Genomic DNA, 16518 nt, shown 5'->3' with positions numbered 1-16518 from the left:
GCGATAGACTCTAATCTGGAGAACCGAGTTCAATTCCCCACTCCTCCATTTGAAGCCAGCTGGGTGGCCTTGGGTCAGTCACAGTTCTCTCAGCTCCCCTCCCCCCAATAAACCTAGCTTGCCACAGAAAGAGCTAGAGTTTCAGGCTGCCAGACAATCTTTGGATCTCCTGGCTATACTGCACCCACTGCCGTACGATAATTAATTAATTTTGTAGGTGAGGGCTGAGTCCGGTTGATGCCATGCTATAATATACAAGCATTAAGGTCTACATTTTTCCCAGGGTATTGTCATATAAACAAGAAGGATAAGAAAATAAGCAGCCAGGTGGGGCCATGGTAAAATCTAAAAACAAGCAAAAGTGTACCTGCACACGAAAGCTTATACTTTGAATAAAACTTTGTTGTTCTTAAAGGTGCCACTGGACTCAAACTTTGTCCAGTATGATACTGTTTGCTAGGACCAGCAAAGTAATACATTGTGCAAGCTTTCAGGATCTACAGAACTTTTCATCAGGCATGATGTTAAACAGAAGGAAATGGGGAAACAGATTGTTCAAGCCTTTTTGTCTGCAGCCGCTGTGGGATGCTTAGCTGACTTCTGTGAACACAGGGCGTGGCTCACTGATAACAGATTGCACCCCAGTGTGCTGGACAACTAGGAAGCATGCATAATAAGCCCTGTTGTTTTAGCTGGGTTTAATAAACGATATTGCTTGGGTCTTGTTTGGGGACAGATGAGGTACACAGTGTAGATGCCTGCAGTCGCACAGAGAAGAAACATTTGCTAACAAGCAGGGGTCATTTCGTAGAAAAAGAGGTGCAGGAGCTCACTAGCATAACTCATTAGCATGACTTATTTGCATATGCCACACCCCCTGACATCACCGGCAGTGTGTCAGAAGGCAACACCCACCGCTCAGGCTCCACCGAACTGTTTTGGATTGCCAGCTATTGGAGGGGGGGGGACGTGTAGATCTGTCCTCGCAGAGGAGGGAGAGCTTGTACCTGAATAAAACTTGGTCTTAAAGGTGCCACTGGACTGTTTTGGATTGCTAGCTATTGGGGGGGGGGAATGTACAGATCTGCCCTCGCAGAGGAGAGAGAGCTTGTACCTGAATAAAACTTGTCTTAAAGGTGCCACTGGACTGTTTTGGACTGGGGGGGGGGGCCCTCTGCAACTTACCTGGCTGCTTCTTGCTCTGACTGAGGGTTGCTGGGAGCAGGGGGCGGGGCTTGTTGCATGTGCCCGCCCCCTGGGCTCTTTACTGTCGGAGCTCCACTCCTGTGCGCTCCTGCAGGAAATGACCCCTGCTAACAAGCTAGGTGGATTTGCATAGCAAATCTTCCTCCCATGGTGTGTGCGTTTAAAATGCTAGCCAGTATCCCCTACCCTGTGAGTGTACCAGTGCTGCTGTGTTGTAGGGGGCAAAAAGAGACAGAGATGGAAGGACAGAAGACAGAGATGAAGAACAGTAACAGAGGAAAAGGGGTAGGGGAGGAGGAGTTACGTAGGAGCCCCACCTTGCAGATTGGGTTTGAACCTGGGGCTTGAGACAAGACTACTGGCTTCCATCCCAGGTATCTTTAATTGTGCTTATTCTCATTTTTTTTAAAAAAGCAGCTGTGCAGACAAGCATCAAGCAGGACAGGTTTTATCTAAGAGAGGAGTCTATCTCTTATGACGATGAGACATCAAGAATATGAAGAACGGCATTTGGGACAGGCAGGGCAAAGTCTGCACTGGGCAAATATACAGCAGAATGAAGTGGCGTGATCTAGAATTTCCCAGTGCCAGAACTGGAGGTGTGTGGAATTCTAGTCATGTACCTGTTCACACAGTCCTTTTTCAATGCCATTGCTTGCAAGTTTTATGTAGGAATGGTCAAGTTTTGTGAATTACATATTACTTCCAGATATCAACAAAGTGATGTACACAGTTCTCCGCTAAGCACTGTTTGCTGGCCTCTCATTAGAAATAACATTTTCTGTCCTTTGAGGACTTCATGGTTGAAATGGATCCAGTTATCCTGTTTTATCTTCACCAACCAGACAGGGTAGAGAAGGCTGAGAAACAGTTAACTTGCACAAGGCCACAAAGCGGGGATTTGAACCCGAGCACCCTTCCAGTCCCAGCCCAACATTCTGTCCATTAAACCTAGTTTTTCTTAGATGTGTGCAAGTTCTACAATCTCTTTTTTTTTCCCTTTCAGAACTCTTCAGTCATTTACCGTGTGCTACCAAGGTAGACCACCTCAATATATCCTGTACTCGCTTGAGAGTAAGTATCGCTGAGATTTCTGCCTAAAATCAAGCCTGCTTAATTTAAATCCGAAATATATGCATCCTATCCAGTGGAGAAGAGTGGGGAGGAAATTAATCAACTTTTCCCACTAAGCGTAGGTACCTGCAGCAACATTATGGGAGCATTTGAGGAACAGGTATTCCAGCGGCAGCCCTGCTTAGACTACAGTTTAAAGTGCTTTGCCAATAATCAGAACGCTCATGAAAAAGACCATCATGAAAAAAATCCACATGAAGAACCTGTCCATCACTTTTGCCACTTTTTTCCACTCCACTCCTTTTGCGTGGTTGGCTTTGTGGCGCCTTACGCAATTTGCAATGTATTCAATATTCTTGATCAGTATTCTGTAACATGAGCAGCAGCTGACAGTATCCTTTGCATTTTCACAAGGGACTCTGTATCCATAGTTCACATCCCTGGACAGTTTCTTTCTCAGGTCACTGCCGTTGCTTTTGACCTTAGCAAGAGATCTCCTTCCCCCTTCGTATGTTTCTTCCTGTCTTGGACACGTATCGGCTTTTCTCAGCTTTGAGCCGTGGCCTTCCGCTCGTTGCAAACCTGTACAGTTTTCGCCCACGTCGTAAACAAAGAAGATCTTTGACATGTAGTCCAAAATAACCACCCTTGCCCATTGCGGGACAGGTTTGGCTCCTGATCCACAGTAGTGAATATTCATTATAATGATGGTCAACGCTGTGGATGCTGTGATCATTGTCATAGTAGCAATGTAATATTTACCTGTAATGTTAAAAAAATTTTTTTACAACACCTCCTAAGATTAGTAAGCAGAAATTGACTTTGTGAAGCTGTTTGGAAGCCAGCGTGGTATAGAGATTGAAGTCTTGGCCTAGAGGCAAAACTATGTGATATATTATTTAGAACAGTGCAGCTGCAGGGATTGCTGTGTGCAGCATGGGAAAAAAGCCCTCCTCCCCCTGTACGGCAGTCCTGATCCAAATTGGGTCCAGCAGACTTTTAAAATGATGTTCCCCACAGCTGCTGTGTAACTGCAAGGGAAAGGTCAGGTCTGGGTTTACAAAATACATATGTAGCCTGGCCCGTGTGCTGGATGGCATGGGCACTACATAGTTGATTATAAGGTATTTCGTAGGGTTTCTACTTTGTTATTGCTCAAGTGAAGGAAGAGGAGATTGGATTTATACCCCCCTTCACTACCTGAAGGAGTCTCAGTCTCCGCTTACAATCCCTTTCCCCTCCCCACAGCAGACACCCTGTGATGTAGGTGGGGCTGGGAGCTCTTTCGAGAACTGCTCCTGAGAGAACAGCTCTGAAAGAACTTGTGACTGACCCAAGGCCACACCAGCAGCTGCATCTGGAGGAATGGGGAATCAAACCCGGTTCTCCCAGATTAGAGTCCACGCTTCTAACCACTACACTACTAACCACTAGTAGAAGAAGAAGAAGAGATTGGATTTATACCCCCCCCTTCACTACCCAAAGGAGTCTCAGAGCGGCTTACAAACTCCTTCCCCTCCCCCTCCCCACAGCAGATACCCTGTGAGGTAGGTGGGGCTGAGAGAGCTCTGACAGAAACTGCTTTTTTTCAAGAACAGCTCTTATCAGAACTACGGCTTTCCCAAGGTCATCCAGCCAGGTGCAAGTGGAGGAGTGGGGAATCAAACCCGGTTCTCCCAGATTAGAGTCCTTGCACTTAACCACTACACCAAACTGGCTCTCTAGTACTGTGCTGGAAGAGTGCCTTCTCAGTGGGTCAGTCCAGATGTTCTCAGGAGGTCCTGAGTGATGGCAGCTTTATCACCAGGGTAATTTCTAGAGAACCCTTGGTCTAAGGGAGTTTCCCAGCAAGGGAAGATACTTTCCTTTCCTGCTGTAACAATTGGCCAGAGTGGTGCAGTGGTCAAAGTGTCGGACTAGGATCTGGGAAACGCAAGTAAGCCGCTTTGGGTGCTCATTAGGGAAGAGAGGTGGGATAAAAATCAAAGCCTAAATAATATGGTTCTGAATCCTCACTCTGCCATGGAAGCTGGCTTGGGTCATTCACTCTTTCTCAGTCTAACCTACCTTGGAGTGGGGCTGTTACAAGAAAAAAAAATAGAGGGGGGGGGGCGTGAATGACACTAAAGGCATCTTTGGTTCCCATTGAGGAGACAAACATGGTATACGTATCTGAATAAATGGCAGTGATCCAAATACAAAGGCAAATCAGAGGTTTTCAGGATGGCATTCAACTAGGTCGCCATTAGGAATCCACTGCACATTGATCATTAACATTTTGCAGACATTAATAAGGTGGCTTTTCAAATGGAACTATGTTATTCTTTTAAGCACAGAGAAAGGCTCCATTATTGACTGTCGCTTGCAGAGTGTAGGAAATGTCTCGGGATGTCACACCAAAGATATCTCCAGCTCTCTGTCTCTGGAAATGCTCCACACAGAGTGAGATGGAGAAAGCAGTCCCTGTCATTTGTCCCCAAGATTTGTTCTACCTCTGAATGTGATGGACAATCTGTTGGCGGCTTTTATAGCCAATAGCTATTGACACCCAGAATGCACCCCATTCTGCAGCCTACTGGCCATCTTGTGGTGCTTGACAAAAGCCATCAACAAGCAAAGGATAATCTGGAAAAACTAAATTATAGGGCGGACCTCTGGCGTTCAGGTAATAAAATGTGCCACACCAGAATAGTGCATGGCCTTGCACTGAACAGCTGGGAACAACCAGAACATCATGCCCTAGTTGCTGAGAACAGCAAACAAGATGACCCAGAAGCAATGCTCCCTCTAAGCTGTAGAGTCTTGTGAGCAAAAATTCTGCTTTGTGAGCTACTGGCATTAAAGCTGTGAGTGAGCGATTTGGCTGCCGCATAAGTGAGTTTGCCTCTGGAGCCCCATCCTTCCTGAGCTAAGACGAAAATGTGTGATCTGGAGGCTAAAAAACTGTGAAGTAGCTCACACCGACTCAGCTTAGAGGGAACACTGCCCAGAAGTCTTTATTAGGGTCCTGATCCTCTCTGGCCTATGGCCATTAAAAAGGATTCTTTGCTGGTGTGACTGGTCTTCCCAGTAGTCCCCTCTTTAGGGCACAGTTGGATGGTGGCAGTTGAGCTGAAGGCCCTCAGGTTTCCAGTCCACTATACAGCAGCGATACTTGCTGTACCATGGGCTTCGTTAAGGCAGCTAAAAGACAAAAGGACTGGGAAGAAGGGTACACTGCCCGTATTCATTTTCTTGGTACCAAAAGAGGCACTGCCACCACCCAGCCTGATTAAATAGCGCCTGGCATTCCTAAGTATCCATCGTATGGCAAACTTCTGAGAACCTATGGGTTTGCTTGCAGTATCTCTCTTCGTGTCTGCATTAAAGATTCCCAATACCTTAGTTCAAATACCCAGGGTGGGCAGAAGAAATTAACTGCAGTGTGCTGGCTTGTTTCCTAGCAGACGGGATCGCCACCCGTCACCTTTACAGTGCTCAGTGGCTCTACTGCTGTTCGTAAACCGTTTACAAAGATGCAAGTACCTACCGATCAGTGGTACATTTTCGGAGGGAGGCATGCTCTCCGCAACCATTAGCTGGAACACGGTTAGGGCCAGCAGAACAGTGACGCCAAGAGAAACTTTTTCTCCTGAGTCTGCCGGTAGGTAGAATCCCAGCGGGGCCAGGAAAGAGATCAAGAGGCAAGGAAGGAGGAGATTAAATATGTAGAAAGATGATTTCCTTTTCAAAATAAGGGTGAACGTAACATCTGGATAAGGCTCTGAGCAGCAGCCGTACGTGATCACGTTCTTAACAGCTGGCATGCCATGAATCTCCCACTCCACATCTTCTATGAAGTCCGAGAGGTCGCCACTGTCTAAGATATTGAATATATCCACCTGGTTACCATTATAGGTCCAGGAACCGAAGGTAAGATTGCACTCCTGGCTGTCAAAGGGGAAGTAAGAGACGTCCACCACACACGAGCTCTTTGTTATAGCTGGTGCGTCCCAAGTGATTTTCCCGTCATACCTCAATACGATGTTGGTGTTCACGGGCTCAGAGAAATCATCATCAGCCCTAAAAAAATAAATAAAATTACACAAAGAGGTGAGGTGGTCATGTGTAGTTGTCGTCCATAATATGTAAAGCAGTTTTTGGCGTCTGTTGTGATTTTAATGCAAAGGTAAGACCTACCTTAGGCAGATTACAAAGGCCTCTGCATTCCCATCCATGTGAACACATTATACCTGTGCCATTACTCCCGTCTAAACCCATCATTTTTTGGTGCTCTGTCAATCTATTACTGACTTCTGCCAGCAGGTGAAGAGTTTCTTATTTTGTCTGGGTCCCTTCTTCACCCAAAGAGTGATTCACACATGGAATTCACTGCCACAGGAGGTGGTGGCAGCTACAATCATGGACAGCTTCAAGAGGGAATTAGATAAACATATGGAGCAGAGGTCCATCAGTGGCTATTAGCCACAAGGTATAGATAGGGACTGTCAGTGGGTGCGTTCAGATGGGCCGTTTAAGCCGGCACAAACTGATCCGGAAGAAACGCGATCACACTCACCTCCTTACTGCGCAGCACATCACGATATGCCCGTTCACACTACCGACGCACAGCAGCGCGCGTTGACGTTTTTTTTTTAACGTTTTGCACATGCGCATAGGCAGCCATCCACAGAGTTGAGATCTTCGCGCAGGCGCAGAACACCTGCTGCAGCCTAAAACTAAGCATCTTTTTTTGTTTGTTTTACCAGCGCCAGGGTGAAACTTTGCCTAAGCGCACATCGAGGAGGCTAAAAAAAAAATGGCAGCCAAAAAGCAGAAGCCTCGGGCTTCCGAACGGAAGTGGCTCTACACCGGCGGAGAGCGATCAAACGGGGATAATGCGGCTAGAACCTGAGCACTCAGGATAGCACCACTTGGGGACCTAGTACCAGAATACACCAGTTTAAGGGGTGTTTGCAACGGTTAGGGACGGAAGGCAGATGTTGGCTGTGTGATCGCACGTAAGTACTCTGATTCTAACCGGCTCGTATACTGGCTCAAATGCCCCGTCTGAACGCACCCAGTCTGGGGCAAGTGATGCTTTGTATTCTTGGTGCTTGGGGGGGGCAATAGTGGGAGGGGCTTCTAGTGTCCTGGCCCCACTGGTGGACCTCCTGAGGGCACCTGGTATTTTTGGCCATTGTGTGACACAGACTGTTGGACTGGATGGGCCATTGGCCTGATCCAACATTGGCTTCTCTTATGCTCTTATGTTCTTAATTCCTTCCCTTTTTGCCCATGCTTTTAATTGGTGCCTGTTTTGAATTGATGTGTGTACTTAGTCGCTTTTAAATTGGTTTCATGTGTTTTTATACTACTGTACATAGTTGCCACCCACCTGGATGGTCCTGGTTATGCTGAAAGTTGGTCTGTAAATCTTCTACAGAAATAATTAACATTTGTTCATGCAGCAGAGATTTATTTGTAGTGTTAGAGGAGTAGCCATGTTGGTGTGGCAAAGCAAAATATAAGTCCACTGGCACTTAAAGACGAATAAAATGAATTCTAGCATGACCTTTCATCAGTTGGACCTCGCTTTGTCAGGTTCATAGGAGTGCACATTCACTCTGCCCTAACCAAGGCCAGGGCTTTTTCGGTGGCGGCTCCTACCTGGTGGAATGAGCTCCCGGTGGAGATCCGGGCCCTGCGGGACCTGGTGCAGTTCCGCAGGGCCTGCAAGACGGAGCTCTTCCGCCAGGCTTTCGAGTAGGAGCCGCCACCGTCGCCGCTATACCACCACTGTGGCTGATTTACCATCTACCTGGCCTTGGGTGAGGGCTGATGCTGCCCACAAGAGGACCATTACTCTGGCGTTCCTGTCTGCTATACCATCGGCCGCCAGTGAGGGACATTGACCACCTTGAACTTTTGAAATGAGTAGAGCACCATCTTAAACTGTATTTATTATGTTTTTAATTGTATTTATGTTTTACTCTGGCGTTGCCACTTGTTTGCCGCCCTGGGCCGCACGGGTAGGGCGGGATATAAATCCCAAAATAAATAAATAAATAAATAAATAATGTGTACGCTGTCCAGTGTACAGTTTGCATTCACAGTTCCTCACCTGGTTGAAGCAGGGGTGTTTTAAAACTCATCTGGGGAAGTACCAAAGAGGTGGGAAGTTAATTTAAGCATCTCCTGTCAAAATGCTCTCACTGTGTTTGCTGTAATGCAGAAGTTTCTGGGCTGCATCTGGTGAAAGCAGGGTTTCTGTACAGCAAAAAGAGCCAGTTTGGTGTAGTAATTAAGTGTGCGGACTCTAATCTGGGAGAGCCAGGTTTGATTCCCCACTCCTCCACTTGCAGCTGCTGGATGACCTTGGGCAAGCCATAGTTCTGACAAGAGCTGTTCTTGAAAAAGAGCAATTCTCGAAAGAGCTCTCTCAGCCCCACCTACCTCACAGGGTGTCTGTTGTGGGGAGGGGGAGGGAAAGGACTTTGTAAGCCGCTCTGAGACTCCTTCGGGTAGTGAAGGGCGGGGGTATAAATCCAATCTCCTCCTCCTCCTCCTCCTCCTCCTTCTTCTGTTGCCCCGAGTTCAGTGCTGTTGATGAGCAGATGTTTTTCATGCTTCCCAACAGCTGGTGATGCATTCCTGTACCTCCTAGGGTTTCCCTGACTCTTCTCCAGTCTTTCTCAGACCTACTTCACTCTGAAGTTATGAAAAAGATCGCGGCAAAGCCTGGATGCACACAGCGGCCATTTCCCCTCTGCGGCTGAGGGTTTTTCCTCTTTTTTAAAATCAGCAATCTAATAGCATTATATCGATACACCATTATTCCAGATTATGCTTCACATTAATGGTTTTTTTTTAAAGTCTTTAACCCCTTTCCTTGTGGAGATAACATGGGAAATTTCCATATAAGGCTCTAGCTCCAAAATGGAATAGAGGATTTATTTCAGAATGAAAGCCGGGAACATGGAAAACCTGGTGTAACAGTATATCGAGATAACACTATTAAATTCGCCGATTAAAAACAACCACCAGAGAGAGCTGCTGTATGGGAGTCCTGTCACCACCGCACTGTAGTAGCGGCAGCCACAGCAGAGGAACCACACAAGAAGAAGAGGAGGAGGAGATTGGACTACCCGAAGGAGTCTCAGAGCGGCTTACAAACTCCGTTCCCTTCCCCTCCCCACAACAGACACCCTGTGAGGTAGGTGGGGCTGAGAGAACTCTGACACAAACTGCTCTTCTTCAAGGACAGCTCTGACAGAACTATGGCTTGCCCAAGGTCATCCAGCAGCTGCAAGTGGAGGAGTGGGGAATCAAACCCAGTTCTCCCAGATTAGAGTCCGCGCACTTAACCACGACACCAAACTGTCCCTGTGCAGGAAACACCAGTCTTTGCTCTATGGCAGAAGTGTCCAGGTTGCACCTTGTGTGGGATACAGATTTTCTGGGATCTACAGATTCCCTGTTCCACTTAATGGGCTTTTGCTGTTCTTGTTTTTGTGAAGAGTTTTACTGGGAACTGTGCACAGTTGATCATTCTTTCAGCAGCCAGTGATCGTGTGACAGACAGTTGCCTTGCATCTCTTCCTTGGATCTTTTCTATAGGGATTCCATCGAATTCTCTCCAGGGCGGTTAAGAGCGGGGACACTAGATGGACAGAATTCTAGTGGCCCTGTTTACCCTCGGGGTTCTAGGGAGCCTGCTAAGTCATGTGATTTCTCAGTTTGAGTTGGGTGTGTGGATGGCACGGGGCACAGAGGAAACCTGGGAAACCTGTGGTTGTTCCCTGCAGTCCTGACTACCTCCCTGCTGAGCAATCAGTGTGAAAATTCAGGGTGTGATGCCACTCACATTGCTGTCCTCTAAAGGCTAATCAAATTGAAAACTTGGAATTCTAAGAGGGGGCCTGAGGCTCAGGGGTGGGGGGCAGGAAGTAGGCAGATAAGTGTCACGCCAATTTCTTGCTTGCGCATTCCAGCAGCGTACTTTTTCATCCCCACTCACTTGTTGTATAGGACAATGTCTGGCCTCCATACAAGGTTGCTGGGAATTCGGATAGAGTCTAGCCCGTCATATTTATCCTTGTCCCACTTCAGATAGGCATCGTGCCAAGTCTGTCGAATCCATAAGTAGGCTGTTAAAATCTGGTTCCTTTCGTCCTGTAAAATGACAGCACATCTAAATGCATCTGTAACTAGCACAGATTCTTCACCCCACCCCACCCCAAACTTGATGTACTTCTAAAAGTCAGTTCACACGTCAGTGGAGAAGAAGAGATTGGATTTATACCCCGCCCTTCTGTTGGGTATTACAAGTTGAAAACACTCAGTATATCTGGGGTTAAATGTTTATGTTACTCACAGGAAGTCACATGTTTTTCATGTAACCAATGTTCTTTAGCTGTAGAAAGCCCGGGAATTTCCTCCCTGATCTAGGAATTTGATTGGGACTAAAGTGTCAAGGTGTATTACCATTTTATGGCTTCTCTTCCCGTCTTTGTTTGGTGTTCTGAAGAAGAAGAGCAGCCATAACCTCTCTCTTCTAGTTTTTTCTTTGTAGAGTAAGGATGTAGCCGATCATGCTCTGTTGTTATTTTCATCCCAGTTACCCTTCCCATGCTAGAATTTAGTAAAAACTTTATATTTTAATCACACATGGACTCTCAGTCTGAATTATTTTACTCTGGCACTGCTGGACTATATTATCTCTGCTAAATACCATTTTTTCAATATCTCACTATCACCCAACACCTTCACTACCCAAAGGTGTCTCAGAGTGGCTTACAATCTCCTTTCCCTTCCCCTCCCCACAACAGACACCCTGTGAGGTAGGTGGGGCTGAGAGTGCTCTTAAAAGAAACTGCTCTTTTTCAAGGACAGCTCTTATCAGAACTACGGCTTGCCCAAGGTCATCCAGCCAGGTGCAAGTGGAGGAGTGGGGAATCAAACCCGGTTCTCCCAGATTAGAGTCTGCGCACTCAACCATGACACCAAACTGGACAGGGAGAGCTTGTCCACAGATACACTGTGACATGGTTAGCTCAGCGCCAATGGGATTAAGAGGTGTGTCTGGCAAATTATGTGGAGTCAGACAGTAGTCTTGCCATGTGTCTATACGAACACACATGTAGCTGCCTTGTACTGAATCAGACCCTTGGTTCATGAAGTTTAGTATTGTCTACTCAGACTGGCAGTGGCTCGCCGGGATCTCAGGCAGAGGCCTTTCGCATCACCTCCTACCTGGCTGTTTTAACTGGAGATGCCATGGATTGAGCCTGGGGCCCTCTGCATGCCAAGCAGATGCTCTGCCACTGAACCACGGCTCCAAACCACGGAGAGAGTTGTGGCAATCCCATTTCCTAGCACAGGGTAACTGTACAAAACGTGCCTCAAGCCACATGCTATTTCCAAGTACATGGCATCTGCGTGGTTTCCTAAAATGTGTTTACTAGTTGAGATGCAATAGTTCCTCCAGTGTCTGCTGTGTTCAGTGTCTGCAACTAATTCAATGTCCGCTATCCCCAGTTTTAAATTATCTCGGGGAGCAGGGCTTTGAAAGTCCTCAGACGGAGACTGTGATGAACTACCAGGAGCCAGGCTAGGTGCTACAGACCTGCCATTAACCGGTCTCAGCCAACGCAAGATATTTACATCCCTTATGATGCGGGGGGGGGGGGAGAGCAGTGTTCTCTCTAAGCTGAGTTAGTGTGAGCTAGCTCACAATTTTTTAGCCTCCGGCTCGCACGTTTTTGTCTCAGCTCAGGAATGATGGGGCTCCAGTGCAAACTAATTTATGCAGCAGCCAAATTGCTCACTCACAGCTTTAATGCCAGTAGCTCACAAAGCAGAATTTTGGCTCACAAGACTCCACAGCTTAGAGGGAACTCAGGTGGGGAGTATTTATACCCTGCCATTCTTCCCAGTGGGGACCCAAAGTGACATACAGCATGGTTCTTGAGAGATAGTTTGGTGTAGTGGTTAGGAGCGCGGACTCTAATCTGGGGGAACCGGGTTTGATTCCCCACTTCTGCACATGCAGCTGCTGGTGTGACCTCAGGTCAGTCACAAGTTCTTTCAGAGTTGTTCTCTTGGGCAGTTCTCGAGAGAGAGAGAGCTCTCTCAGTCCCACCTACCTCACAGGGTGTCTGTTCTGGGGAGGGAAAGGGGTCGTAAGCGGCTCTGAGACTCCTTCGGGTAGTGAAGGGTGAGACATAAGTCCAATCTCCTCTTCCTCCTCCTCATCTTCCCTCCTTAGTTTTACCGTCACAACCACCCTGTGACATAGATTAGGGCTGAGAGTGTGTGATTGGCCCAAGATCACCTGGACAGCTTCCATAGCAGAGTGTGGATTCAAATCAGGGTCTCCTAGACCCTAATCTGACGTTTTAACCACTACATCACAGTGGGTCTCTGTTCATTTCCCCAATGCCACCACATCCCTTCATGTCAAGTCCCATCCGATTTCTCAAGGTCCCCTGACTTTCAAAAATAGTGGGGGGTGTACAGGTGGGTTAGAAGAAAGGGAAAACTACATTTAACTGCCTTTATCTTTTGTTGTCCAGATTTTAAATTATAACCAAGGCTGCGGTCACACGTAACAGAAGCCACACAAGTGAGACGGAAAACAGCCGGAGTTTCCGGGCGCGATCTCACCAGCACATCTGGGAAGCGTAGCACTCCCGTGGCTCAACCGAGGCTTCCAGCCGAAACTGCGTGACAAAAAACTAGTACCTTGGAGGTACTAGTTTCCGGAAACTGCGGGGCAAGGGTGGGCGTCTGATCGCGTTTCCGGTGGCATCCGGCGCCCGCCCATGTCCCCTTGCAAATAAGGTGTGTTTTTTTTGTCCAAGTCTCTGTGGATGCGCATGCGCACCCAACGGAGCATGCGCATTTGTCATGTACACAAAAATAAAAAACAGTTTGCCGCGGCGCGCGCTTCTTCGTTGCGCGCCGGCTTGTCCTGTGATCGGCACCTCTCCCTTGCCATGGAACCTCCACGGTACCTCCACAGGAGGTCTGATCGTGTAACTGCGCAGTAGTTTGCCCCAGGGCAAACAGCCACGCTTCTCCTCTGCAGTTTCCTGACCGTGTGACCGGAACAGCAAAACAAAACAACTGTGAGCTGAAATACCCGCAAGTATAAATATACAAAAAGAGACTTCAACCTAGAGGTGCATATTAAAACTTAGGAGACCTAGCCCATAAGTGAGTATATACTGGCGGCTTTATGGTCCATATATTATGCTATATATTTATATTCTTTATTCTAAGGAGTTACTCTCTTTTACAGAGAAGTTGAATAATATCATCCTGTTAAGAAACTGGTATGAGTCTTCCTATGTTGGTAAGATACATGAGACTCTGTGTAACAGTGATTATATATTGTTATTAAGCATCATTGTTTAGAAGCTATATTGTTATAAAGCATTGCTGTATTTTATACTTTTACAATTTTGTACTTCTATAGTTCTTTGTTCCTGGATTGTATGGATTTTTCATTCCCATATGTAATATTTGTTACCGATATTGCTAATTATATGCTTCTTTTCACTTTACTGAAGTCTCTTTTTGTACATTTATACTTGCGGGTATTTCAGCTCACAGTTGTTTTGTTTTGCTGTTCCTGGTCAGATTTTAAATTATGACAAAGAAACTCTCGTTACATAATAATAGACGATTCTTATTTATCCGAGGAAACACTAGGTAAAATATTGGGGAGAGAGAATTGCATAACTTAAGTGAAAGAACGCCTGGTCTCTTCAAGTAAAGCGTGAACCGTGAATAACAAAGGCAGAAACTTTTTTTTTTTAAAGCTGGCAAATGAAACCTGAAGCTTGCCCACCAGTATAATCTGTACTTATGCTTACCATATCTTTAATTTGGGAGAGGGTGATCTGAAGGGTGACATTCAGTACTGTGTCTGTATCTTCCACTGGTCTAAGAGCATTTGAATAGTCTTCAAAAAGTTCATTAAAGAGCATCTGGGCATATTTCCCTTGTGCTGCATGAGCACCTGTGGGGGGGAAAGAAACAGATCTGCTCCACTTATATATGTATTATCGTTTACATTAGTTATATCCCTGACCCAGTATACAAATCTGGACTTCCTTGCCAGCCAAATCACAGTAAACGAAATGCTGAATATTGTGTTGACCGGATGGCATCGTGAGATGTTAAAAATCCTTGCGACAGAATAGCCCAGGAACAAATAAAAATACTTTTGATGGAAGTACGCCATGCATAAATACTGAGCATTTAACATAACGGTAGGCTACTTCATATTGCAAACCCCTTTCATCCTCATGGCTCCCAAACCGAGGGGTCGCAGCCAATGCTCCCTCTAAGCTGTGGAGTCTTGTGAGCAAAAAATCTACTTTGTGAGCTACTGGCATTAAAGTTGTGAGTGAGCGATTTGGCTGCTGCCTAAATTAGTTTGCTCTGGAACCATCCTTCCTGAGCCAAGACAAAAATATATGAGCTGGAGGCTAAAAAACCATGAGCTAGCTCACACTAACTCAGCTTAGAGGGAACACTGGTTGCAGCAACTGCTGTTGTCTAAGAAGAACGGGATCTGAGTATTCTCTGTCCCCCAAAACGTTTGGCTCCCGTGGTTCTTCCAGCCATTTTAATTAAACCTTTTGTTTCTTTCAGTGGGACTGCAGGGGCCAAGAGATCCAGTCGCCCCCCACAAAGCATGCTATTGAGAAAACCTTACCGCAAATCAACCATGCCGAGAAAACCAAGCGGAGGCAGCAGATGTGGGTGCCCGAGCCAGCTTTCATTGTGAGAAAACGTTCCAGCGTCTCTCCTCTGTGCCCCAACTGGATTGTGCTAAGAAGCTGCACCCTCTTGATCTGTCAAGCAGAGCCCTTACGTAACTGGTAACCTGAGTCACTGAGTGACAAGACGAAGGACTATCACAAGGAAGCTATTCTGCTACGATGGTAAAGCAAGAACAAGGAAAGCTGCAGGCAAATGCCATTAAACCCTGTGCTGCCACCTTTTAAAAACTCCTAGTTTTAGTAGAACTCCTCTGACTCAGTAAAGCTGTTACTGAAAAATGAATTAGGGAAGAGGTCTAGATCGGCAGTTCGAGACCCGAGTGCCGTGTGATGGAGTGAACTCCCATCTCTGGCCCCAGCTCCTGCCAACCTAGCAGTGCGAAAGCAAGAAACTGCAAGTAGATAAATAGGTACCGCTTTGGTGGGAAGGTAACAGCGTTCTGTGCACCTCGGCATTTAGTCATGCCGGCCACATGACCACGGAAATTTCTTCGGACAGTGCTGGCTCTTCGGCTTTGAAACGAAGATGAGCACCACCCCCTAGAGTCGGATTCAGCTGGCTTTCGAGCAAGGAGAACCCTTACCTTATACATGGAATCGCCCCCAAATCTCCAGAAATCTCCCAACCTGGAGCTGGCAACTCTAATTTGGAAGGGTGTAACTGTGGCTCAGAGGATAAGACGCTGAGCTGCAGACTGGAAGGTCTGTAAATCGGCAGTTCAAGACCCGAGTGCCGCGTGACGGAGTGAGCTCTCGTCTCTGGCCCCAGCTCCTGCCAACCTAGCACTTCGAAAGCAAGAAATTGCAATCAGATAAATACGTACCACTCTGGTGGGAAGGTAACAGTGTTCCGTGCGCCTCGGCGTCTAGTCATGCCGGCCACATGACTGCGGAGATGTCTTCAGACAGCACTGGCTCTTCGGCTTGGAAACGGAGATGAGCACCGCCCCCTAGAGTCGAATTCGACTGGCTTTCAAGGAAGGGAAACCTTTACCTTATGCATGGAATCACCTCAGATAGCTAAAGGTTTATAGGGTAGAGGCTATGGAGTAGCATGTACAAAATTATCAGCACCCTTCTAAACTGCCATTCCCATGACCCTTTGAGGGAGGACAGTAAAGCATAAAAGCAGACAGAGGTTTGTATTAGATACACCCCAAGAGCTACCTTTGGTATGTACTTCTCAAACACTGGGCATTTTCACACAGTGACATCCTGCAACTTGCAGCCGATCACAGTGCAGGAAAAGTTCTCTAGGGGGCGGGGCTTCTGTCTCAAGCTCCAGTCTTTGGCCCTGCCTCAAGGCAGATAGAGGTCATCAGTTGTGCTCCGTTCGGGTGCCACAATTTGTAATTATTTACTTATTTACTATTTCCTTTTCTTCTGTGTTCTATTCCTGTCTTTCTGTTTATTTGGGAGACTCCCTGGGAGTGGGAAGGACTTGGTCCCCCCCCCCCCCCAT

At 46.8% G+C, this 16518-nt stretch overlaps 1 protein-coding gene across 1 annotated transcript in view; it reads right to left on the bottom strand.

Annotated features, from left to right (window-relative positions):
- Positions 1 to 2473: 2473 nt before the first annotated feature.
- Positions 2474 to 16518, bottom strand: part of CHRNA9 (cholinergic receptor, nicotinic alpha 9) — a 27734-nt gene continuing 13689 nt past the window's right edge. Inside the window, exons 2-5 of the mRNA XM_015411890.1 lie at positions 14142 to 14287; positions 10280 to 10434; positions 5810 to 6342; positions 2474 to 3042 (exon numbers count right to left, since the gene is read on the bottom strand). Coding sequence (XP_015267376.1) covers positions 2474 to 3042; positions 5810 to 6342; positions 10280 to 10434; positions 14142 to 14287 — 1403 coding nt within the window. The remainder of the gene's footprint in view (positions 3043 to 5809; positions 6343 to 10279; positions 10435 to 14141; positions 14288 to 16518) is intronic.

The sequence above is a fragment of the Gekko japonicus genome, unplaced genomic scaffold (genome assembly GCF_001447785.1).
Source record: "Gekko japonicus isolate JY-2015 unplaced genomic scaffold, Gekko_japonicus_V1.1 scaffold455, whole genome shotgun sequence".
NCBI classification, from domain to species: domain Eukaryota; kingdom Metazoa; phylum Chordata; class Lepidosauria; order Squamata; family Gekkonidae; genus Gekko; species Gekko japonicus.
This window is presented reverse-complemented; position numbering and strand designations above follow the sequence as displayed.